We start from the raw sequence: 24,414 nt of genomic DNA, 5'->3' as shown, positions 1-24,414 counted from the left end.
CGACTTCAAAGAAGCTGCTTGTCGTGTATATAATTTTTCGATTACACAATGATTGTTGATTAAACAACTCACGGGAATTTACAGATACACCAAAACTAGGCTTAAATTGTGCACGATAATGGTATTATGTCGATAAAACAGCACAACGATAAAAACACTGCAAAAAAATATCTGGTCCGGCAAGTAAAACTAGCCTATGGGAGGTTTGACCTCCCGATCCTTATATAGTGGATGTAACATATCACGCTACAGTGGTCTAAAAACTTGCACCGCATTGTGAACGAGTCTGGGAGTCTGTTCTAGTTTCCTGGTGTGATTTGTAGACCCAAATTAAAGTATAGGATCATCAAGGCTCCGTTATAACACAACAACGTCTAAGGCTTGTTTTTGTTGAAAAATGAAAAAAGATTTTACACGACAATAGTTTTTAACGAGTTTAATGAAGTGACTTAATTATTTCGTACAAATTACTGGACTTTGGCCATTTGGATGTTTTTAGTGCATAACTTTTGGTAAAATTAGGTCAATTTTTCTCCCAGTTTCTGCTTGTAATATATTTTGTTCGGTTTATTATACGCTTTTATTGTTTGGTAATCAAAATATTTAGCAATTTTTTGTAATTTAATGCAAATAACTTGATGGACTTGAGTCAATCCAAAATAATGACTTGTATATAACACTGTCGCCGAGCCTCCACTGCGAAAGAATGCTTTACGCAAAAAAAAAGGCAAAAGTAATAAAACAACTTGAATACCGAAAAAACAGCGAAAGCGCGCGTGGATATAAGAAGCACGTGGCTACGGCGAGCGGTCAAGGTCGCGCAGAGGTCGTCACCACTGGAGATCCTGTTGCACTTGATCGATCAAGCGTGCGCTCCTCTTAAGAGCCTCTCGCTCCTCTTCGTTTATGTTGACGTGCACGACGCTACACACGCCCGAAGCGTCCATTACACAAGGCAGGGAGAGACAAACGTCTTGCTCGATACCGCACAGGCCCTGTAAATCACAAAGGGGCTCAAATTTTTTACGAAATATGACGTCACAAAACCCGCCGATGAAACAGGGACGTGGATTTATTTTGCACAATGTGCACGCCAAAATGTGCAAAAAATGTGACACATTTTAAACTGCCTTCAAAAATGTGCGCACTTTTTTTAACAATTTGCGCACAATGTTAAGTTAAATGTGCTCACATTTTTAAATAGGTAATGTAGGCACAACTTACTCAAATCTAAACTATAACTACTCCTAACTCAACTCGAATTCCAACCCTAACTCTAAAAACTCTAACCCTAACTAACTCTCAAAAACAGTTTGGAAGGCATTTAAAATGTGCTTTTGCGCACATTGTGCAAAAAATTTTCGCATCCCCATCTCCGCCGATGTGGTGATTTTACTTAGATGGAAAGCGAAATTTACAGGAGTAGGTAGCATTTTTAACAGAGGTATTCGAAACGTTTAAACTTCTGTATGGGCTTTGGTATTTGTTATACGTCTAACCAAAACCATTCTGATAACTTTTAGTATTTAATTCTTGGAAGGTGGCCAAGCCGAGCTGCGAGAATTGTTGGCGAGCGCCTGTTTAATATTATTTTAAACTTCCAAATCCACATTTTATCTACCGGTGCTGTATATTTAGAGCACCATGGAAGGAGGTTACCATTAAAGTAAAAAAAGCAAAGCCTTTGCAGAGGAAGATAGCAATTTGTAAACATTTCGAATAACCATTAATGCATTAGAAAAAACCTTGGTTATTCATTATACGTCTAACTGGAACCTCCAGCCATTATCTTAAGATTAATTTGAAACTTAAACAAAATGCTACCTACTTCTGTAGTATTCGCTTTTACCTTTATTGTACATCAATCTCGTCTTACCTTCACAAAGCAAGACACGGGCAGGACTCGTTGTCTGTTGTGGATGATGGCCTCAACTATCTCAGCAGTGCTCAGTCCGATCGCCCAGTTTGTGTAACCTTTCAACTTGATGACGTCGTAAGCTCTGTGGAAGAGAAATTGTGACGCTAGCAAAAAATCGGACAAGCTTTTTTAAGCATTAATGGCCTTTAAATAAAAAATTAAATTTGAACTAAAAATTACAATACTTAACCCACCTACCCAAACGCTAACTCGCACCATAACCCAAATAATGTTCGCAATATAAACCCCAGACGACAATGTGGTAGGATTGTGGACAAGTGCCAAAAAATTGCACATGGACATTAAAAAGCCTTAAATTTGTAAAAAACTAGGTCATTTAGTATGTAAAGCTTTCAACTCAACAAAAAAGTAATAAGTTTTTATCTTTTATCTTTGAATGTTTTTTATATATCTACACAGATACTAACTTCAAGGGTATTTAGTAATAATTTTATAAGTATTGTAAATTTTATAATAGTTCAGAGAACTTACCCATCAATAACTGCTTTGTGCAACCTGTCCCAGCCTTTTGGGCCTCCTTTTTGTCCGATCTTGGGTTCAATTGAGTTCAGGTTGGTTCCAGACACGCTTACTCCACTCCACAATGGAACTGGAAACACAAGATGCAGTTGTGATGGTGAAATGTGAAAGTACTGGTACAAAGAATTTGAGATTTACATCAGAGATCAGGTGGCACTATATATAGACAAATTATATTAAATTCTCAACCAGTTTTTGTACAACTCATCAGGTCATAGTAGGTTTTTCTAATTTAACACAATCTGTATCTATATATAGTGTCACCTGATTACTTTACACAGAATTAGAAAAATCTGACCATTTACAAAAATTAGAAATAGACAGATGTATCGGTTTATCGATAATGATGGCTGATATTCTTCCTAGCAATCTCCGGTAAATTTTTAGATATTTACTACAAAAACATAATTATAGTTTTTCCTAAAATTTAAACAAATTTCCCATTTTTCGGGCAAACTTTTCTTTTCTTTGTTTTGCATCATGCCAAGTTAATGTGCAAAATAAAAGTTTAGGATTCTACTGTAGGTAGATAAACAAATGTTTTTTTTTTCAATTAACTGAAATTTTAACTATATTCCAGGTAAAAAAAGGTATTGGTATTGGTTTAAAAAGACATTAAAAGCGAATATAGGTCTGAAAAAGTGATATCGGCGATCTGCAATTCACATTAGGAATAAGATTCCAGCTTGTTAATGCAGCGTGCTTAATTAAATAAGAATACTTTAAAGTTGTTTTAAAGCAGTGTTTATTAATCTTTTTTTACTTTTGTTAATTGTCAAAACCCCACAAAAGACCTTAAAGCTGCCACATAAAAAGCCTTCCTAGGTCACTAGAAACAATTAGATTGGGAATTGCTGATTTTTTAGGATGGCTGCATTAAATACTTTGTCGGTTATTTTTGCTAGCTGGGATTAACAAAGTCACGCTCCAGTTTTGCAAATATTCCTAAGACTTTGCTCTCTTGATCAGTCATTAAAAAGTTCCAATCGTTTAAACAAGAAATATATTCTGCCACAGAATAAGGCATCATCGTTCTCTAAATCGAGATTTAAATAAGAGCCTGATGTTGCTTTGTGGCGAAACATACTTCTCCTTTAAATAACTAGAACTTATAAATGACTGACTTTGACTATCATGGCGTCATTTATGTGTAAGAGCGAGGAGATATCTCCATATTTTACACATTCAGTTAACCATCTAGTTTAGCAAGTGATAAATATTATTCTCACCACTTGAGTCTCCATGTTCTCCGATAATCCACCCGTGAACACTAGTGGGCGACACTTGCAGGCGTTGCGATATGAGGTGCCGGAACCGGGCAGAGTCCAGGTTCGTTCCGGAACCCACCACACGGTGGCGTGGCAGCCCTGACAGCTTCCAGGCAACGTAGGTCATCAAATCAACTGTCAGGAAAATTAATAAAATTATGTAGACTAAAGTGTAGTTTAACTGCGTGCATTTAGAACAGGGGCGTCTTCTTCAGTCGGTGCGCCGGATATGGTAAAAAAAAGTACTTGGCGGGCCGTATTCCTTAATCGATACAGTAATCGTGTATTTATCCTCGTATAAAAGAAATAATTTGTTTTTGTTGTAAAAGTATAAAAAAGATACAACACATTATAAGGGTGAGTAGTAAACATTACACAGCACTTGGTTTAAACAGTGGTTCCCAACTTTTGTGTTGTAGCGATAGCTATTTAGTTTTTAAAAACCTATGCGACCCCCAATTTGGGCGTATTACACATAAACCAGATTACAATCATATACACATTTCAAGTTTACATTTGTTAAAAACTGAGGCAATAATGTTCCGCTTAATGGCAAAGCTTGAACAAGTAACTAATTCAACGGTTCAATTTTTGCTACAAAAGAAAAAAAATTTATAGATAAAACAAAAGTGATCTTTTTTAGGAAATAAGTGGATTTTTATGGTCGCATTTTTTATGTATGGTTCCATATTAACATTGTTTTTCTCTGAATTGCTTGTTGGAAAATATGTTGCTACAGATATTTTATGTATATATGTTTTTTTTACCTAAAGTTTATAGAGTGTCGGTGTCATAAAATGGGTCTTCATTGGTAAAACGCCATGTTTTATTTGTACATTAGAATGGGCCAATAGACTGGAGCTTTGCTATAGCTAATGTCATTAACACAATTGTTAAACTGTCGGTTGATTTTTCTCCTTCTATTACTAAATTTTTATTTTGTATTGCTTGTAACTTTTGTTTGACAAATAGCACATGATGACCGCTCAGACAACCTCATGCGACCTCCAGGTTGGAAGGCACTGGTTTAGCAGGGATGACCAAACTTTTTCATAAAGGGACGGATAACTGTATGGATTACTAATCGCAGACTGGATATAACACTTTGTGTCGTACTTTATTAACTTATTGTTTATGAAATATGAAAATGTACCTGGATTCGAGATGATGATAAGGGTTGCTTCCGGGCTGTATTTTACTATCTTTGGGATGATCGCCTTGAAAATGTTGACGTTGCGCTGCACAAGGTTTAATCGGGATTCGCCAACTTGTTGTCGCGCTCCAGCAGTTACGACAACAACCTTGCTCCCAGCCGACAGACTATAGTCTAGTATACAGAAGACATCATGAAAGTTGCTTGTTAATTGCTAAAATTACCTACAAAAAAGCATATATGTAGGTATATTAGTGTACATTAGCCACAAAAGACTTATAAATATATATATATATACAATTTCCAACACTTAAACGTCGGTTAAACAGCATGGGATATATTGGGAAAACTGATTAGTGAAAACTTGAAACTATAATTTACTGTAACGTAGCAGTAACGGGGTATAACTCCCTACTTTAATTCTCATATTTCTTACCTTTTCCCCCATTGATTTTTACATTACTTAAAAAGAGGTTTCCATGGTTTAAATCCAAGACTTCGCCTTTTAACTTGTCTTCAATCACATCGATCAAGGTCAAATCGGTTGCATGGCGCTAAAATATGCAAAAAAAACATTGTGAAACAAAAACAAATAAAAAAATTGCTTATCAAGGCAAAGCTAAACATTATATATGGTTACCGTTTTGCAATTAGATAAAAACATTTTGGAATTTTCAAAAAAAAATTAATTTCTTTCTCTTATTTGGAATAATGTTTAGGAAAAGCTGTTATCTAAGGCAGTGCTTCTTAAGATGCGGATAAGTACCTGCAAAACGGTAATTTGTCAGTTTAATAGGTAATTTTCTCAAATTATATCAGCTGTTATTTTTAAATGCTGAATAACAAAAATCGATATATTCTATCAAATTGTTTGTTTGAATATAAAGTATTAGTTTATTGCGGGTTAGTGTTTGGGTGTGGGTGAGTTTTAATAATGCTCAACCCACCGAAACTCAAACACTAACCCCCATCCGAACCCTAATGATGTGTGTTGTGGTAGGATTCTAGACCAGTCTGGAAAGTATGGTAGATTTTAACGAGATCTTGTGGGTGAAAGATTAAAAAAATCTAGGTGACCAGGTGCAACAAAGGTAAAAAAGTGCACCTCAATTGCACTTTCAAAGTTCCGGGTGCACATTATGATTTTCCTAAGCACTCTGTATTGTATACATTTCACTGTAAACTAGGGTTTATCTTTTTTCCAGATTTTTTCACTCCCAGTAAACAGGATCAAAAAATATAAACTCCTGGAAATTTCGGAATTCATGACGAAAAAATAATACCTAATTACGTCACTATGATGTTTCAAATTATTTCATATTAGCTCCAAAATTTAATTAGGCTCATTTATGTTCTGTAGTGTTGCTTCTGCAAACTTAAAAGACCTTTTTGTAAATCTCATGCATTTTTATTGATAGAATAAATTTAATTAAGTTTTTCCACTGGTAAGCGCAAATAAGGGAACTCAGGCAACGACTTTAATAGGTTTGGTAATATTTTTTACAAGCATTTTACATATTTGAATGCACTTTTAAAAGGTTGAAAAAAACTCGCGAGTGCACTTGCCATACTTTCCACAGTGGATTCTAAACAAGCGCTGTTAAATACGAAGCAACTGTGTGCAACATAAAAAAAAGACGGAAACCAACTTACCTTGAGCAATATGCTCATGCTGCAAGCCATTCCAACCATGCCCACACCAACCACAGTTATTTTGCAAGGCGGTCGCGAAGTCTCGGGCGAGATTTTCTTGAACAAGCGTTGCCGAATGCTGTCGTCAAATTCCAGGTCTTCTTCTTGGCTAGTTCCGCATTCGTCGGCCATCCTTAGGCTTTGTCGAAATCCGTCCGTACAGCCTTCCTTGTATTGCAAATAAAGGCTTACTAAACTGTGAACGAAGACGGCCATGCCAAACTAAAGACAAAATCCATTAATGAGCAAAATTTGTTTTGGCAATGCAAACAATGGATACCTGAAACGGGGTTTACCCGAAATAGAGGGACTTTTAATTGAGCGTGGCAATAGTGAAGAATAATAAAAGAAATGCTGGTGAAATGTTGTGTTATAGTGTTAGTTTATGGCCTTAAAAGAGTATTAAATTCCATGATGATTAAAAAATATCGTGGTAAGTTTTTTTTGTTCATAATACATACAAAAATTACAGCAAAAAAAGGCAATTAAATTTGTATGACGGACGTTTACTGTTGACAAATTTGCAGCTTTTTTATTTTTGACTGCTGACAAATTTCACCTTTTTTATTTAGGTTTTATCACGCCTTTGCGTTTTTCAGGCACCGTGTGACGGAAAAAAAGACTAACAAAATCTTGCATTTGAGCTTTTAATGCGCTTTCATCAAATTATGCGTTTAAGTTAGGAGACTAATCGTGCAGTCATACTTTAAACTGTCTTTTAAAAATTCTGCATTTAGTAAAGTTACGGGGCTAAAATAATTGCAGCCAAACTTCCAAGATAAAAATTAGTTTAAAAACATTCTTGAACCGCCACCTTACTTTCCAATCAGGTACAACTTCCATTCAAATTCAAACCAACTAAACCTTCATTTCACACTTGTTATCCCTTTACCAACCCCGTCACTTCCAAAAAACCAACGCTGTCCCTTCGTGACCTACGTTTGTTACAAGGACATGCTCTGTTTTCTAACGCGCTGTCCTTAAGTTGTCGGTTTATAAACAGCAGACTATAGTTGTGTACGTGAGGAAGCGAACCTTCTATACAAGCGGCTAGTCGCGAACTACCGGCGGCTAGTCACGTAGGCTAAACCAGTCGACGCAGTTTTGGCTGGGCGTTGGGGTAAACACGTCTCGCGTATCAGGGGTTTGCTATTTCTTCAATGAATGCTTATATATTTCAATTGTGGCATATGTAAAACTGACACTTGGTTTATTAGGACAATACGCAACGACAAATGCAACCAAACGAAAGAAGAACTTTAACTAGAATTGCTAATAAGACAAATCAGCTAAAATGCCTGATATTGTTGCGCCCCTTTTAAACTAAAATGCTTGGTATAGTTGTGCCCCTTTAATTACTGGGCATTTTCGGACTAGTTGTTAGACGATTTAAAGCCTGTTTTAGAGGAATGCGGGATTTTCCTTGTGAGATAAAAAAGTTAAATACACCAAAAAGTTTACTAGATAATACAACATAAGGTAATGGGTTAAACAGGGTACTGTAAAGCGTACATTTCCCCGGTTTTTGTCAATGCAGTGGAAACAAAAGAAAACAGTAAAACTTAGTAAGAATATCAAAGCCCATACATAAGTAGGAATTATTTTGAACGTTTCGAATATCTCTTTAATCATTTTTAACATCATGTTTATTCATCTTATTATCATTTCAACATCGCTAAAAGTAAATAAAGAGTTATTCGAGGCGACCAAAATGATACCTACTTCTGTAGCCTATGGGCTTTAATATTCTTACTACGTCTTACTACAACCTCCATCCTTATGCACCGAAACGCATAACCTTTCTCGTTCCCTTATGAACGAATGAAAAAATATTTTCTCAAGGTAATTTCAAAACCTATCATGGCTTTTTATGGGTAAGGGCTTTTGGTTTCCGTATACCCTTAACTTGCAATATTACAACTACACGTAAATTCTATTAAGATAAAACAAACAACAGAAACACGTACCACGATAATTTACCCTAAATTGTGACTATTATTTGTGTTGTAATGACTTAAGTCAATATCCTTTAAGCCAGGGATGTCCAACCTGCGGCCCGCCTGATGTTTACGTGCGGCCCACCACTTATTCTCACTTTCAGTAGTCTTTATTTAAAACATTTGTTTTCACCATCAAAACGTGTAGAACTCGCAGTGTTTGATGTAGGCCTAATCTTGTATTTTTTAAGACTATAATCGAGTCTAATGTCTTATTTCAACATCCATCGAACACTTGCGCACCCGTCATTGTTAAGCAAGATGTGTGTTTACCAAATGTGTTTTTGCGGACCTTTTTAAGGAAATATATCTGCCCAAAGGTGTCGTACCATAACATGGTACGGCATGTACACTCAATTTTTCGCGCTACCCGCGATAAGACCGATATTTACTTGCATATTTACGCACTAGTTCACTCTTGAAGAGCGGGTGTTTATAAGTTAAGTTATTTTATGACGTCAAGATATGAAGTAACTTATGACGTCACCCATTTAATTTAATAGGTTTTGCCGCCTATCAAAATTTTTAAAGTGGCAATGCGGCCCATTCTGCTAAACTAAAAGGTTGGGCATACCTGCTTTAAGTCAATGACCTAAGTGCACTTAAAGTTGCCTTTCTTTAATATTGAATTGACTCAGACTTGAGCAACTGATTACTTAGATTGAGACTTGACTTTGAATTTATTCAAAACACTCAACCTAAGTTGTTTTACAAATGACTTGACTTGGACTGCAGTCTTATCAAAATAATTTAACACTGCTATTTTTCACAAGGATTGTTATTCAAACAGTTAGGATTGTTTGTAAATTAAAAGGTGTTTTCATTCGCTAAACGCCTTGAAAACGTACATTAAGATATGCTTATTCAACGGCTCTTGTTGGACTAAAACAGCTGACATAAACCAGAGGTTCTTAAGCTGTACGTCGCGACACCCTTGTGCGCCGTTTCAATTTTAAAGGACATAGCTCAAAGATTTCGCTTCGTATGTAAACTTTAAAATATCTTATGCATGCGTGTTATTACCAACTGACATGTGCATCCGAAATTGTTGCTACTAGAAAACTGCAGCAATTGATTATGATTTTCCGGTACAGTAAATTTAAATAAATAAACATGAGTAAAACTCCTAACGTTGGACGTAGTCAGAATATCAAAGCCCATACACAAGTACACCGAAAGTAAGTATCATTTTGAACGTTTAGAATTAGTTCAACAAAAAGCACAACCGCTTGAAATACATTAATCCTACATAGGGCAAATAGGTAAGCTAAGTAAAAAACAGTCTTACCTTAAATCTGAGGTTTTTGCTTCTTTCAGAGGTTGAAGTATACCAGTATTGCTTTTAACAATATGACCTATTATACAGTAGAGTGCAGAAGAGCTACGGTCTTTAATACGCACTCCCTTTTTTGTAAAACAGCTCATCAATCGTTTAAAGTTTAAATAAACCATACTGCGTGCGACGTGCGTATAACAACGTTTATTCCAGCTAACTTCCGCGTCCAAAGCGGACGTTTTGTTTACGAGAAACTTACAATGTGGTTTGATATTTTTAACGGTGGCCATAAAGCTGATGTCGGCATTACGAATCAAATTGCTTTAAAAAAACAAAAAGTTGAAAAAACCTGCTTTGTTATGAATCGTTTACCGTTATAAAGAAGCTCCGTTAAAGTAGTCATGCTGTACCAACTGACGCAATAACGCATTAGCTTTAGTGTTTTTTAACTTTTTTTGCGGCGACCTAAATAATAAAGGCGGGCTTATTCTCTTTCTGGAAGTTTTGCAGGCTGAATGTGAACACAACACAATAAAGACAATGGCATTAATAAATTGGAATTTGGGGGAATATGACCCATATCTTCGAACGTGTTCCGAAAGTTGCCTAATTTTTGGTGCAAGCTCAGTACCCAACTCAATAAATGTAAGTGAGTAAGTAATGTTTATTTTCCGTTGGCGCTGAAATTAAAATGCACAAAATATAATACAAGAAGAAACAAGTTCATGCGCGATACGGCCGAAGCAGCGATGGGTCCAAGTGACCTTCCAGTCAGCTGCACGGTATCTAACCATTTGAACTACTGCAGTCGGCGACCTGGTGATTTTAAACGGCGAAAAATTTTAGGTCGCGACTCAAGGGTTAAGAAACACTGGTTTATCTCGGCTCAAATAAAGTCGAAATTAGAATAATACCACCGTCAGACTCAGGCACAGTTCGAAATAAGACCCAAATATGACTAATACCGAATAGTCGGAATGAAACCTGACTAAAAAGAATAAGATCCATTTACCTAAACTCATCCCACCACTAATTTCATAAAAAATAACCCCCTAATAATTTTAACCCAACCAAATTTTAACCCGTATCCATTATTCGGCCCTGACCCTAAACAATAGCATAACAATCAGAGGTGGAAACCGCGGCGCCCCAACGGCGCCTTTCAAACTAGGGCGCCCAAACGCCGATACCAAAATGGTCGATGACCCCCGTTGGAATAACTTCTTCCTTGTTTTAGATATATTGAGGTTCGCAAGATTTAAATGCTTTTAAGGCCTTCCTTAATCGAGTTAAGGACTTATTCCTACACGTTTTGGTCTTATTGCCTCGATTTTTTATATTATTTTCAGTGTAGATAGTACTATGTATTTGATTTTAACAGTCGTCTTTTTTTTAGTTGGTTTTTGGGATATTTGTAAATCGATGATAATTGTTTCTCATTTGATTCCCAACGTATCCCTTATTTTAATATTTTGTTGAGGCCGTCTTTGAATATATTCAGTTGTAAAGGTTAGGCGAATACATTTTTTGATTTTTTTTAGTGTGTAATATTTTGTTATTACTTTTGATCGAGTTTTGGAAGTTTCAGCTCCATGAAACGATGTCAAAAATCTTCAAGATTAAACTATGATGGTGAGTTTATTTTGAGGTTTAGGGTTTTAGTAAGAGTAAAGGAGGTCATGCTTTACCGATACGTGTATACAATACTCGTTGGCCTTCAGTATGATATTATATATTTCCGCTTTAGATATTGTTGCTCTGTAGGCCGTGTTATGTAATCCCCTTGTATTAACGCGGCATGCTAAAATGCCTTTTTCATTTCTCTCGCTTGCATCTCTCACAAATCAAAGTTTTAAGTTTGAACAGGCCCAAGAGGATTGACTCTCAACTGGACAGAACCTCCGATTCAATACCAAGTGACGTCATAACTATGCTTGAAAAACTATCCAGAATAAATGGGCCGAAACTTAAAGCAAACGTGTTTATTTTAGCTCTTTGAGGTCATCAACAGAAATCTGCCACTTAAACTAGTCAAGAAATACTCGTATAGTGTCGTCTTCTTCCTTGAGTAATTTCAATTAGTGTTAGATTACAAAGTAGACACATTTGACAGCGGAGAGAAAAACTATCCAGTTTTTCTGCGTTATTAGGACTACATTTGATTTAGCGTTAATAACCACCAAAGTACCGATTGGTATCGGATATCCACTTTGATCCCATATTATCGAACATCCCTGGTTGCAATCAAAAAAACTCAATGCGTTTTTCATTCGTTTGTAGTTCATAACAATTATTGCGCCGATTCATGATTGTGACTATGACTAGGGATGTCCGATACTTGACAGTTTATTCTGATACCCGACTTTTTGGGCTGAAATTATCGCGATTGTTCCAAGACATTTTCCACCAGGGTAAGTTAACGAAAATTTGCCTTGGCGTAAAGTAAGCTACCTTCAGTTGTTAGGCTACTATTATCTGGGAAATTTACTTTTCATAATGAAAGTTTCTGCGTAAGCTGGCAAACTACGGCTAAAATTGCTATGTTAATTTGGTATCGGATCGTGACCGATACCAGCCTAGTACCGATACTACCACTTGGTAGCATGTATCGGCTCTTATAATATATCGGACATCCTTAATTATGACAAACCCTTAACAGCACCATAATGTAAGAGTCACATTTGGCAAGATTACGAGATACGAGCCATATTGCTCTTTAGCACACCCAACGGAAAACTTAAAAATTACAACAACCGTTAGGTGGCAATAAATAGGTAACCCATTTTTAAACAAACAAACAAAAAATCGTTTCACCTGGAATTTTTTTGATAACAAAAAGGCTGGTTGTGTTTTTTGTTTTGTTCAGGTATTAAGGTAAAATGGCAAAAAGTTATTATCCTTAAAAAAAGATCAACCAAAGGTGTATTCACCGTTTAACAGTTTAGGTGGTAATTTAAACTTGGACTGATTACACTTCTATCTATTTGACTTACGTTTTAAGCACTCACTAGGTAAATCAATTTTTTTGAGTTTTTTTATTAGTTTAATGTGTAGCAGCTTTGGACTCAAAAGATTAGTGATGCTATGTGAGATATTTAGTCTTGCTATTTTTTCTAGATGTGTATAAATAAAAATAGCTCTATAATATAGTTTGAAAACTTCAGACCATCAACATTTGGTATTTTTTAAGATAGTTTAAAACACATTTTATATAAAATTGCCTTAATACATTAATATTGCCTTAATATTATGATCAACATATAGAATTTTAAAGCTTAATTTGAACAGGAAGTATGCCAAATACCAAAGGTATTATGGTTTTGTTTGTAAGATTTGCTTTGCAACAGTTCTGTAGCAAAATATTACACCTATTGTGGATGATAAGATTGTTTGTCACTAGTGTAGAATCCTACCACATTTTCATTCTGTGTTTATATTGCTAAATTTGTTTGGGTTAGGATGCAAGTTAGCATTTGGGTTAGGGTTGTCAAGTGTTAATATTAAAGTTATTCTCCCGTATTTATTTCTTCCTTGCACTTTCAATTTTGACAACTTGTTTCGTTACTGTAAAAAAGTGGTACGATGCTAAACCCCCAAAAAGATTTAAAAATTATGTTCTGTAAGATTTAGTTAAAACTTTTTCTACCTTTGATTTGTCCGCGTTTTTTTTAGGTATTTGTTACTGTTTTAAGCATTTTGCGCGGCTCAAATTTTGTTAAAGATTTTAATTAGGATTGTTGTATACGCAAAGTTTTGTTTAAATATTTTGTTTTTTAAGCTTTTATTACAATTTAAGATTGCATTTTGGCACTTGTTGTCACTTTTGGAACGGGCTCTTTCATTAAATAAGCAGCTATGTCAAAATTACATTTAAATTATTAATTTAAAGAGTGATGTCAAGTTAATTTATTTTTGTCAGGTAATAGCAACTGTTTTACTGGGCTTTGTAACCATAGCAGAATTACCTTAATTCATTATTGAGTGATCAAATTTTATTTTATACTGATAAATTTGGGCGACTACTTGCAATGACAGATAAGAATTGTTGGATATCATTGAATTATAACAGCAGTGATTTTCTACATGACTGTCCATTTTTAATGTTAAATTTTTCTGTTGAAGTTTAATGAAAAATGAATATGACATTATAAAAACTTATCATCTATCTATTGAATGAAGTTGTTTTAGCTCTTTTTTAACCTTTGGGTTTCTTTTCAATCTATAATCTATGTATTTACCATTTACCTAAGATTTAAAAATATATTTATACTTTGTGGGCCATTTTAACTTTTTTAAGAAAAGAAAAACACTTTAAAATGAATTTTCATTTTGACGAACAATAAAAATCCTATACCGAAAAATTGCATGGTCCAAACCATTGTGTTTATTTCAAGTTTTTTTCACCTATTTGACAGCATGAGTAGTGAGTAGTTTTATTAACCTTTAGGAAAAGCCTGCTTTTTTTCCAAAATGAAGAGACTCATTTGTATGATATTTGTCCATTAATTTGCCATATTTTGTTCCATCCTCGAAATTTTATATTTTATACCTTGATGATTGAACTTTAAACGTTGAACTTGAAACAAAATAAATTTCATTTTATTGGTTATAAAAATCAGTCATAGTTTTTGCAGAAAATACTTGCTGTCATAGGATTTCTAAGTATACCAATCATTTTATTGAATTTGCATCACTAACCACTTTCATGAAAAATATGGTAGTAAAAAAATTAATCCACATAAAGAACCATGAAAATCTACCAGAAAAGATTTTTTTCGGACTGTAAAAAATGTCCAACCAGGGAAACCTTTGGTGATTTTTTTAGGACTTGGTATAGTTTTGCTGGTTGCAATCGTATTAAAAAAATTGTATCTATCCAGCGATAACCCAAACTGGCCACGGCATCACGTTGGTGTGTGTAAGACGTAACTAGTCATCAATAATTCAAAGCTAGCACCGTCCGCACATCTACGCGGCCACGGCAGCAGAAAACGCGACGATTTTTTGCATGCTCCTGCAGCTTTATCCTTTACAGCAGTTGAAAACCTATCAGATGTTCATCAGCACTGCGTTTATCGATAAAATTATGCCGCCGCTGTAGCGTACTCTCGACATTGACGAACTGTTAAGGGAGATTTTGTTCCGTTATTCTGAGTTCGACTGCAGGAAAGGTTCATACTGAAAAAATCATACTTTTTGTATAAAGCTCTTAATTACCGTTTCCTGAATACTGAAGAAAGTCATAATTTAAAACATACTTAAAAAAAGAAGTTTTTCCGGTGCTTGTCTATCCGCCGTTTCGGCTGCCTATCCAGGATGCCTTCATCAGGGAATGTAACAGCACCACACAAAATAAAACAACACAAAGTTATTACATTCCCTGATGAAAGCATCCTGGATAGGCAGACGAAACGGCGGATAAAACAATTAAGCACCGGAAAAAACGCTTTTCAGTATATTATGCCTTAAAATCGCGTTTAAATAGTTCACGTTTAAATATTTCGTCAGAGCGTGTTGGATAATTTGTACCACTACCCCCAGAGTAACATTAATTAGAAAAAAGAAACAAAATCCTTCTAAATGAGCACATCTGGTAATCCCAACTCAAGAATTTGTGGTCTTCACAATGACTTGTTTTATTTAAAACGAATAGCATTTTGCCGAATTTTCTGGTTTCTGTACGACGTACTAAACCCCTAAAACGAAAATTTCTCTAAAACTGTCTATGTGTTAACTGAAGTTATCGTTATTCAAAATATTACCGCTTCATTGACGATTTATAAGCCTAACTATTATATCTTACCTATTGCTGTTTTTAAAGGCCTTTGGTAGAAGAATGATTCCTAGATATTTATTACGTCATAAAAGAACGACTGTGTCCATTGTAGGCGTCACTTGAAAAACGTTGGCGGTAGTTTTATTTTTTGTTTGGTTTTCTGTTTAAAACTTTGTTGAACTTTTGTGTTATGTTCAATTCCATAAAAGCTGTTTCAAGCCTTTGAAAGATTGAATAAATGAATTTATTATCAAGTTTCAAATATATACAGCAAGCAGGCCATTTTAATTACGCAGCAAAAACCAAATGGAATTTAAATCAATGTTTTGTGTTGCTGTGCGCGCAGACTAGTCGTTCAGTAACGTTTGTCGATCAATATTTTCTGCACAACATACGGCCGTACAACAGTAATTTACGGCAATATCTGTTTTGTTGGTCGCCTATATTTGTCAAACGAGACGCTAACTACATTGATGTACTATAAACCTACCATTTTCAACGACTGTTGGGCATGGTGCGTTATTTTTTGCTTGCTAAAATTAGGTATTTAAGATATTAACATTTTTCAAGAACCTTTGGTTAAACGCTGTTGTGATTAGAATCAGAATAGCTTTTAAAAATGTAGTACCCCTTTGGGGTTTCTAGGAAATCGTTACGCTGTAAAACGCGAGAAAATCAGATTAAGTCTACCTTTTAATAAGCAAATAAAAAGTATGATTTCGGGTTATGACAGCATTTTCACGATTTTTATTTTTAATTTTTTGTTTAAATATTAGCATTTTTTTTAAATCAGTGTTTTTAAAATTTAAGAAATCTTTTAAGTTTTTAAATGGGTTTAGTCAAAGCTAAACCAGAACCATATCGAACAGGCAATTTGATTTATTTGTGTTATTTTGGTATAAATCAATTTAAAGTCCTACAAAGCAAATGCACTGTTGTAGATCTACCATTTTCGCATTTAAATTGAAATCGATTTCTTTTTATGCAAATTGTTTACTCAATACTTCTCTGTAAATCCAGGCTGCTTGGTAAAAGGTTAAGAAGCACAATGGCTGAAGGTTGTGGCAAGACTTCGTTTTTTAACCTGTTTTCCCTGAGACCCAAATACAAAGCGTAAGTTTGACAGCGAAGTATTCGCAGACCCAATTCTCTTCACGGAATTTTTTGTAAGCGAATAAAACATAAGGCAGACGCATAAATTTGTGCGGATTTAAATAATATGAGCCATTTCTTCGTTTTTGTCCAACAGTTTTCCCAAATTTTAAAGAACTTTTGCTCAGAACCATTTCAAAAACTCCACGAATGTGAACTTCTGCAGTCGATGACCCAACCAAATCAAACAGCAATGCAATTTTGAGACGCGACCTATTGGCTGAATATCAAAGCCCATACAGAAGCAGGAATAGATCTTAAGATAATGGCTGGAGGTTTTAGTTAGACGTAGAATAAATATCAAAGCCTATACAAAAGCATTTTGTAAACATTTGAAATAAATACAAATATAATGGCTAGAGGTTGTAGTTCAGTGCTCTTTAACCAGTGGGTGTGTTGTGTCGCATTAGACGAGGTTGTTGTTAGTCGATGAATAAATATTATTCTTTTTTTATTGCGATATTCGTTGTTAGGTAAGTCACACGAAAAAAGTGAGCCGTGTGCAATTGCTTCGAATACAGTCATAAATTTGCCTTAAGGCTTAAGCGGAAGTTGTATTTCGCCCTTACACCGAACAAAGCTCTTTCACGCTACTCTATGACGTCATTTTTTCGATCGGGCGCCGTAAATATTACTGGGATGTGAAGCGACGCAACATTCTTTCTGCGTCGTCCGTTATTCTTAACCTCGACGCATTGTCCAGGGCTTATCTGACAAATTCTTTCGAGTTCTGAATTGTATTCGGCCATTGTCGCGAAACTAATCCATTGGTGACGTAACACGTGCCATTATGACGTCGCATATGTCCACTATATAATTGAAGTGCCTTTGAAATAGCGATACGAACGACAGAACGTGTGAAATTCATGTATGATAGCGTTAAATAAAAAGCTTTCACTTTGATGTAGTTTTAATGCCTATACAAAAGCTTAACAGGTTTAAAATGCACCACCTTAAAATTGCCTGTTTTAATCATAATTTTTTCAGCAAAAGAGTATTAATGTTACCTAAGAATACTCACTATATTTGTGTTGCAATCGATAATGTTATCTCCTGGGCATATTTCTGTTTGCTGCTCAAACTTCGGGAAAAAATTACCTATTTAATAAAACCGACCGCGTTTGAATTTTGTTTGAATTTCTAATTTTTCGAGATGCACGTAATGCTCCACAGCACGTCAACATTATGGAGATTTTTTTGAGTATTCAGGAAAGAGATAAGTTTGTATTACACCCTGCTCGGAAGCTATTAAACCTCGATACGTTACTTCGATGTAAATCTTGGTAATTAAAAAAATGAAGCTTTTCTTTTGAATTTCGGCGGTAATACGATTATCTTGTTTTAGTAAACAAAAAAAAAATATGTTAACTTTTTGTTTCTATGGCGCTGTCTTGAAGGTTTTACTAATATTTAATCACTTTGCTACACATAAATGCCTTTTGACGAGTGTTTAGGTTTAGGACATCTATATATGCCGAATTGACGCTTGGGGTGAAAAGTGAATTTTGTTTGCCATTATTGCAGATCCGCCATCAGAAGCTTCAAAACTGCGAATTTAAATGGCTTTTGTGCCAAAGTTATCCGGTTCTTACACGGATACGAGTTTATTTTGGGCGAAACCATTGGCTTCGTCTGCGCCAGGTTCTGTTTAACTTTCCTGACAACGCAAACAGTCTTCATTCCTTGACGCCGCCCCTACACAATGCCAGTCCAAATCTCAAACGCCTTTATTTGCGCGACCACGTGCGTCACTTATGGCTTTTTTTTGCGTTCGTTGAAGAAAAAGAGTTCCGGTTCGAGCAAATGTTTATAGTTCGATACCGAAATCTTTTCGCTAATTTTGAGTCCCCTATAACGATGTAATTGATTCGCACAAAGCACCCGACGCCTTTTTTGAAACGTTCAAGTTGCCCAAACTTCTGTTTTTGATGTTTACGACGCCCTACGGTTAAAACAGCCTTACTTAACCTGGGGTAAATTTACCCCAGGGGGCCCCCAGGGGGTAAATTTCCTAGTTTTAGGGGGTAAATCCATCCAACGATAGGTATTTAAGCTGTTAATATTTTGGTTCCGTTTTCTTCAACACACCACGAATTTGATATTCGTTGAGCATAATCTACTGCTTTACCAGACATTGAACAACTCGTTGCCAAAAAAGGAAAACCGTCGCACTGAAAACTGATGTAATTGTTACGTTTGTTTTTTAATAAATAAGCACTACTTTATCTATTGGGGGTAAATCTGATATTTATCTTTGTTAAAAGGGTAAAACATACAAAAAAGATTAAGAACCCCCGGGCTAAAACAATTTTATAAAAATGGGCTAAGACGTTCTAGCAGCATCAATAAATTTCGCGAAAAATGGTTTGAGTTGACTTAGTTTAAATAGGCATGACGCCCTAAAAAAACTTTATTTTTAAAATGCGCTTTACCGCCGTCTTCTTGAATGTATTTACACTCCACTTCAGTTGCACATTTGCGGACAAGTTTGACAAGTAACAACAATTCTCTAAAGGTTATAGGTTTTATGACGTCAAGTTTTGTCTTGACTTATTTAAAAAAAATTACCCCCTGAACGTTGACAACCATAAAATCTAAGTATTTCTACCCAATCTTTAGTTAAACCTAGTTTTTTTTTTCCAATTTGGGTTTTAGTAAAATTGTAAAAAATGGTTTCGCTTAAAACTAGCAAAAGTCACTGCTGTAGATTAACCGGCCAACGCGCTGTGATCCAGCAGTCCAGCAGTCCAGCAGTCCAGCAGTCCAGCAGTCCAGCAGTCCAGCAGTCCAGCAGTCCAGCAGTCCAGCAGTCCAGCAGTCCAGCAGTCCAGCAGTCCAGCAGTCCAGCAGTCCAGCAGTCCAGCAGTCCAGCAGTCCAGCAGTCCAGCAGTCCAGCAGTCCAGTTTTAAGTATTTTTCCTTTTATATTAGAGACTGCCTTTACAGCAGCATTGTTGCGCTGCGGCAAAGAAGATCAATGAATATTGATCAGTCGGCGGTCTCTAAGGCCGCTGATTGGTCGTCTTAATTGGCATTGCTAGCGAGGGTCAGTGACAGATGCTTTTGCCTTTCTTCGCTTTTCCCATTCTACGTTGTCCGAACCGTCTGGTCAGCGACTGTTTCCGATTCGAATCGCCGGTATAGCGAGATTATACTCAGTGTTTTCTTATGGCGTTGCAGAAAGTGCTGAAAGTGCTGAAAGTAAGTTTGCGCAGTGGTAAAAATAAGTATTCGTTCAATGTTTTGGGAAAAGGAACGGCGCCCGGTAAAATAATTATTGCTGGTAGGCCGTACTGATACAAAATGAGTCTATTTTTCGACAAGTAATTATTTGTTTGCCACAGGTGCTGGTCGAAATCTACCTGAGTCTATTTAGAATAATATATCAATGAAGTGTCGCATGAAGTTTTCGCAAGGTGTTGAATCTTCTTTTTTTTTTTGGATGCCACTAAATTTTACCCAAATATTTTTGATTGACTTCAGTAACTATCGGTTACTTTGAACGCAGCTGTTTCGACTTAACCATCGACCGATTTTCTTTTTTAGACCAATAATGATAACTGATATTTTATATACCTTGAAAATGGCAATCATTTACACTAATTAAAATACACGCAAAAATTGTTCAGTTTATCTAGCTATTTAATAGTACAATTTTTTTTTGTATTTCATCTTTGCACGATTTTGGTTTAACACTGTCAACTAAACACTATGTTAAATCAGTCAGTAATGAAAATGAAGGCAAATCACAAATTTGCAAGTTTAGAATTTGTTTTTCAGGAAAACCATGTATTACTTCTAAAGTAAAATACCCCAAAAAACTTTGAACCCGAAATTACCGATACCGATATTACGGTAAGCGTGGAATATAATGACGGTAAACTGATTCATATATCGGTCCATCTCTCTAGTTTCGACTGTCGCATTATTAGCAAAACATAAAAAAGTAACTTCTCAGGGGATTTGCAATACAGCTATTTGACCTGCCTTGGCCATTTGCATAAGTCGCTCCAATGCGCACTTTTCATTAGCGAGATGACGTTTCCCACTGCCTTTCGATCGTTTCTTATTAAATTTTCATCGATCGGTATAGCGACGCAGCCCTTCGAGTCCCTGAGCAACCTGCTTTTTGACTTATTGACTGTTCCGTTGCTCCGTCGCCCCTTCGGACAGTGCCGGCTGCAAAATTAGCATCTGCGATTGATGACGTAACAAACGCTTCGCTTTTAAAGCAAAACAAACCGAAAAAAATCGGTTCGGTTTAGTTGGTGTAAAGCAGTGGTTCGTAAACCTTTTTAGCTTGTAGCGACCTAAGCAATGACAATATATATAAAAGGCCGTATCTTTATGGGATCCCAAACCATTGGCAGCAAGTTTCTGCTTGTCAATCACTGTTCCGCTGTCGCGTATATGAACATTAAGTTCATTCGAATTAAGAAACTGGCGATGCCAGTAGAGGCGAAAGTTTTAAACTCCGGAAGAAAATGTCTGATCCTAGTCTTACTCGTGTTTTAAACTTTAAGTTTTGTTGTTAAGCAATAAAACAAAACTATTATTTTTATTAAGATGTCGTGTTTTCTCTTTACATTGTTCATGATTTCTTTTATTTAAATAATTTTGTACACCACACGGATGACAAATAACAGCAGTTTATATGAAGAAACAGTCAATTTGCCGACTCGTTTGACTGCTTTGAGTTTTGTGGATTATAGCTTAACCAGGTCGCTATGTGCATCTCTGGATTCTCTGGCGTATCAACGAAACCTTACACTCTTTCATATTGCGTAAGTTTTGTGATCTCACGGAATCTTGTGAACTCATGCTGCTTAGGCCCTTCAAATGCGCTACATTTGTCTGATGTAGATCGGGGAGCCCTTTCGCTTTTGCGCCTTAAATAATTGATTTTATTCGTCTCTCTCTCTCAAGAGCCCTACAGTCCAGATTACCTATAGTGCTACAGTTTCGAAATCCCACCTTGTTCAAGAATAACCGGTAAAAACTGGAAATGTAATCTCACCCCACGCTTGTGTTTTTTAGATATTTTTTTTTAATTTTTACATAAAACGCAATCATCTGTTTGGAATTAAAGCGTTTTGTTTCAGGGTTGAAAAACCTTTAACGTACAAATAATCGAGCAAAACTTATTCTTTCTCTAATTTTTCGTGATTTTTATGGTCAGTATTTTGTCGTCGACAGGAAATCTGGTGGTAACTACCTTTTACCATTCGAGACTCACAGATTTATAGAGAGCCATCGATTTATACCTGACCATCGAATACCATCGATTTATACCTGAAACCTTCAAAATGCTAGATACTTCTGTATGGGCTTTGATATGCTTACTGCGCCTTATTACATCCTCCAGCCATTATGCTCCAATGTTGTTATTTTGCTAATTTTCATGCAGTATAAAAAACTTTCATTCCGTGTTGCGCAGAATTACTTTAATGCATAAGTGTTCCGTGGCTCAAAAATGGTCGAAAAAAACTGATGTTGGAATAACCCAGAATTCGACCTGGTCCGCGGCGAATGGTATCGATTCCGCTAGTTGTCAAGGTTTTTCTTTGACCGGCAAAGATCCAATCACGAGTTTCGCAGTAGCCTTTATTCCCAGCCTCCGTTGCTTTTCGCACACCTTCTGTCGATTAATTAACGCTCACCGAAATAGAAACCGTTCCAGTTTGGCCGATTTCTGATTCGATTCCAACGCGCGCTTAAATGCTCATGTAAAACTACCCTTTCGCAACGCAAATAACTTGGCCAATCAGGCAAGCTATAGCAACATAACGCAGCTTGGGGACAATTCAACACTCCGTGGTCGATAAACCAATTAAGCACCATTTGACGTAAGTCGGCGATAGGCAGTTCGCATTTTGCGTTTTGGTGAACGTTTCCAAGTGCGCTTTAGGAGCCCTAAGAATGCCAGGATATCGATAAATCGATTCTGCAACTGAGAATTCGTGGCTCTTGTACGGCTGTTGTGCAGTGCAACGGACAGTATCGCCGCCGGCTAAAATGCATTAGTTTCTAGTGCAGTGTTTTCCCGTTGTATGGTCGAGGTCGCTTTTGCGCCCGTGCTGCTTTTAGAAAGCGACCTTCTGAGCGATATTTTTGCGCATTGCACACTTGATTGGGCGAATAGTTGCGGATTTGGAGTCAGAAGTTGCTTAAAATTGCCTCCAGTGCTTAGTGTTAGTGACTATTTGTGTTTTGCTTGAAGACCTACTGAAGTTTGCGACTGTTTGGTTTTGCTTGAACTACCTTGGAGTTTACGAATGTTTGGATTATACTAGTAGCCTACAAGAGTTTGTGACTGTTTAGCTTTAGATTTTGGTCATGCTACCGTACAGTTTTCAAATGTTTGTTGTTTACTGGAAACGTTTAAGTCAGTTAATCGCTTTGGAATCATAGGATATTTTGTACGAATTTTGCAAAAACAAACGCTGGTCAGCTGTAATACAATTTAAGCTACACTCTTATCGAAGCATGGCAAAGTTAACGGACCATAAAATGCAAACAATAGTCAACAAAGCTGTTCTAATATAATGATCATACAAGTGTAATATCCGTGCCGTTCCGAAACAACACTAAGGCAAAAACTGTGCCTAGAAAACAATATTTCAACTGCTGGAAGGTCAATCTTTATCACAGCAAACCCTAACGACCAACGTGAAATCGCTATTTACTAAAAATTACTGATATTTTAGTTTTTATGACGTAAAAACTAAAAATATATCGCACAGTGCTTTCCATATTACCGGGAAAATGTGTACATCCCTTAGTCTTAGCCGAATTGACCCGAAATCTTGTGTAAGGTTGGTCTAAATTGCTTAAAATATTGTGTTCGCAGAATGTCGCGTGATTGGGACAGGTCGCATCGGTACACTCGAAATAGCAACGAAGCAAGCGGTTATAAAATACCAGACCATTATGCAGACAAACTGAGTTCGAAGGTTTTTTCGCCTTGTTTGTTTTTAGTCAGTGGCAAAAATACCCGCCGCTTTTGTCAGTTCAGATGGTCTGCGTTTTTTTGTTATCACCGGCATAAGTAGATCGATTGAAGACAGGTTTTTGGCAGTTTTGAGATTTCAGAGATTGTTGTAACTGTTATAGACGTATAAAAAAGTCGAAAATTTTGATACAGGTAGCCTTTTGAGACGTTTAAGCGTATTTTGTCAAATGTGCCGTTTTTAATACTTAATAACATTATAGCATTTTCTTAATGCGTTGCCGCGTATTCAAATTCAAACTGATTTGAACTAACGGTATCATTGTTAAATAGGTAGTGTGTCACAAATTTGCTTTGATTTTCTTATCGTGCCTCAAGCTAAGTTTAATAACCACTGGTTAGAATTGATTGAAATGTTGCAACCCCTATCGTTCAAATGCGCGTAGACTTTTGCCTAATTCAGAAATACGTTGTGCTGTGCTTTGTTTAACCGAAGGGCGGTACTACCATTTGAAAACAATGTCGCCTTCCTCTTGAATTGAAATTGTTTTTTTTTTTTTATTATCGTTTATGTAGTGGAAAACGGTAGATGTAGATCTACGGTTTAGTTTTGGCCAAGACTAGTGTTGTAAACAAGTCATTTTGGTATGATTTGAGTCCAAGGCAAATCATTTTAAATGATAACAAGACCCAG

At 36.1% G+C, this 24,414-nt stretch overlaps 1 protein-coding gene across 1 annotated transcript; it reads right to left on the bottom strand.

The window, feature by feature from the left end:
- Positions 1 to 14: 14 nt before the first annotated feature.
- Positions 15 to 7,404, bottom strand: LOC146136917 (L-lactate dehydrogenase A chain-like). Its single transcript, XM_083394990.1, has 7 exons — positions 6,533 to 7,404; positions 5,316 to 5,433; positions 4,880 to 5,053; positions 3,688 to 3,861; positions 2,411 to 2,528; positions 1,877 to 2,000; positions 15 to 995 (listed from the first exon to the last, which is right to left on the bottom strand). The coding sequence occupies exons 1-7, from the start codon at positions 6,785 to 6,787 to the stop codon at positions 831 to 833; spliced, it is 1,128 nt and encodes a 375-aa protein (XP_083251116.1). The 5' UTR covers positions 6,788 to 7,404; the 3' UTR covers positions 15 to 830.
- Positions 7,405 to 24,414: the final 17,010 nt, after the last annotated feature.

This window comes from Ascidiella aspersa, chromosome 8, assembly GCF_963924565.1.
Source record: "Ascidiella aspersa chromosome 8, kaAscAspe10.2, whole genome shotgun sequence".
Lineage (NCBI taxonomy): Eukaryota > Metazoa > Chordata > Ascidiacea > Phlebobranchia > Ascidiidae > Ascidiella > Ascidiella aspersa.
Note: the sequence above shows the minus strand (reverse complement) of the source record. Positions and strands in the feature narration are given on the sequence as shown.

Coding starts and splice junctions, on each gene's coding strand:
- LOC146136917 (XM_083394990.1), bottom strand. CDS start 6,787: ATGGCCGTCTTCGTTCACAGTTTAGTAAGCCTTTATTTGCAATACAAG. Junction 5,434..6,532: donor GCATGAGCATATTGCTCAAG/GTAAGTTGGTTT, acceptor TGCATATTTTAG/CGCCATGCAACCGATTTGAC. Junction 2,001..2,410: donor CACAAAGCAGTTATTGATGG/GTAAGTTCTCTG, acceptor TCTCTTCCACAG/AGCTTACGACGTCATCAAGT.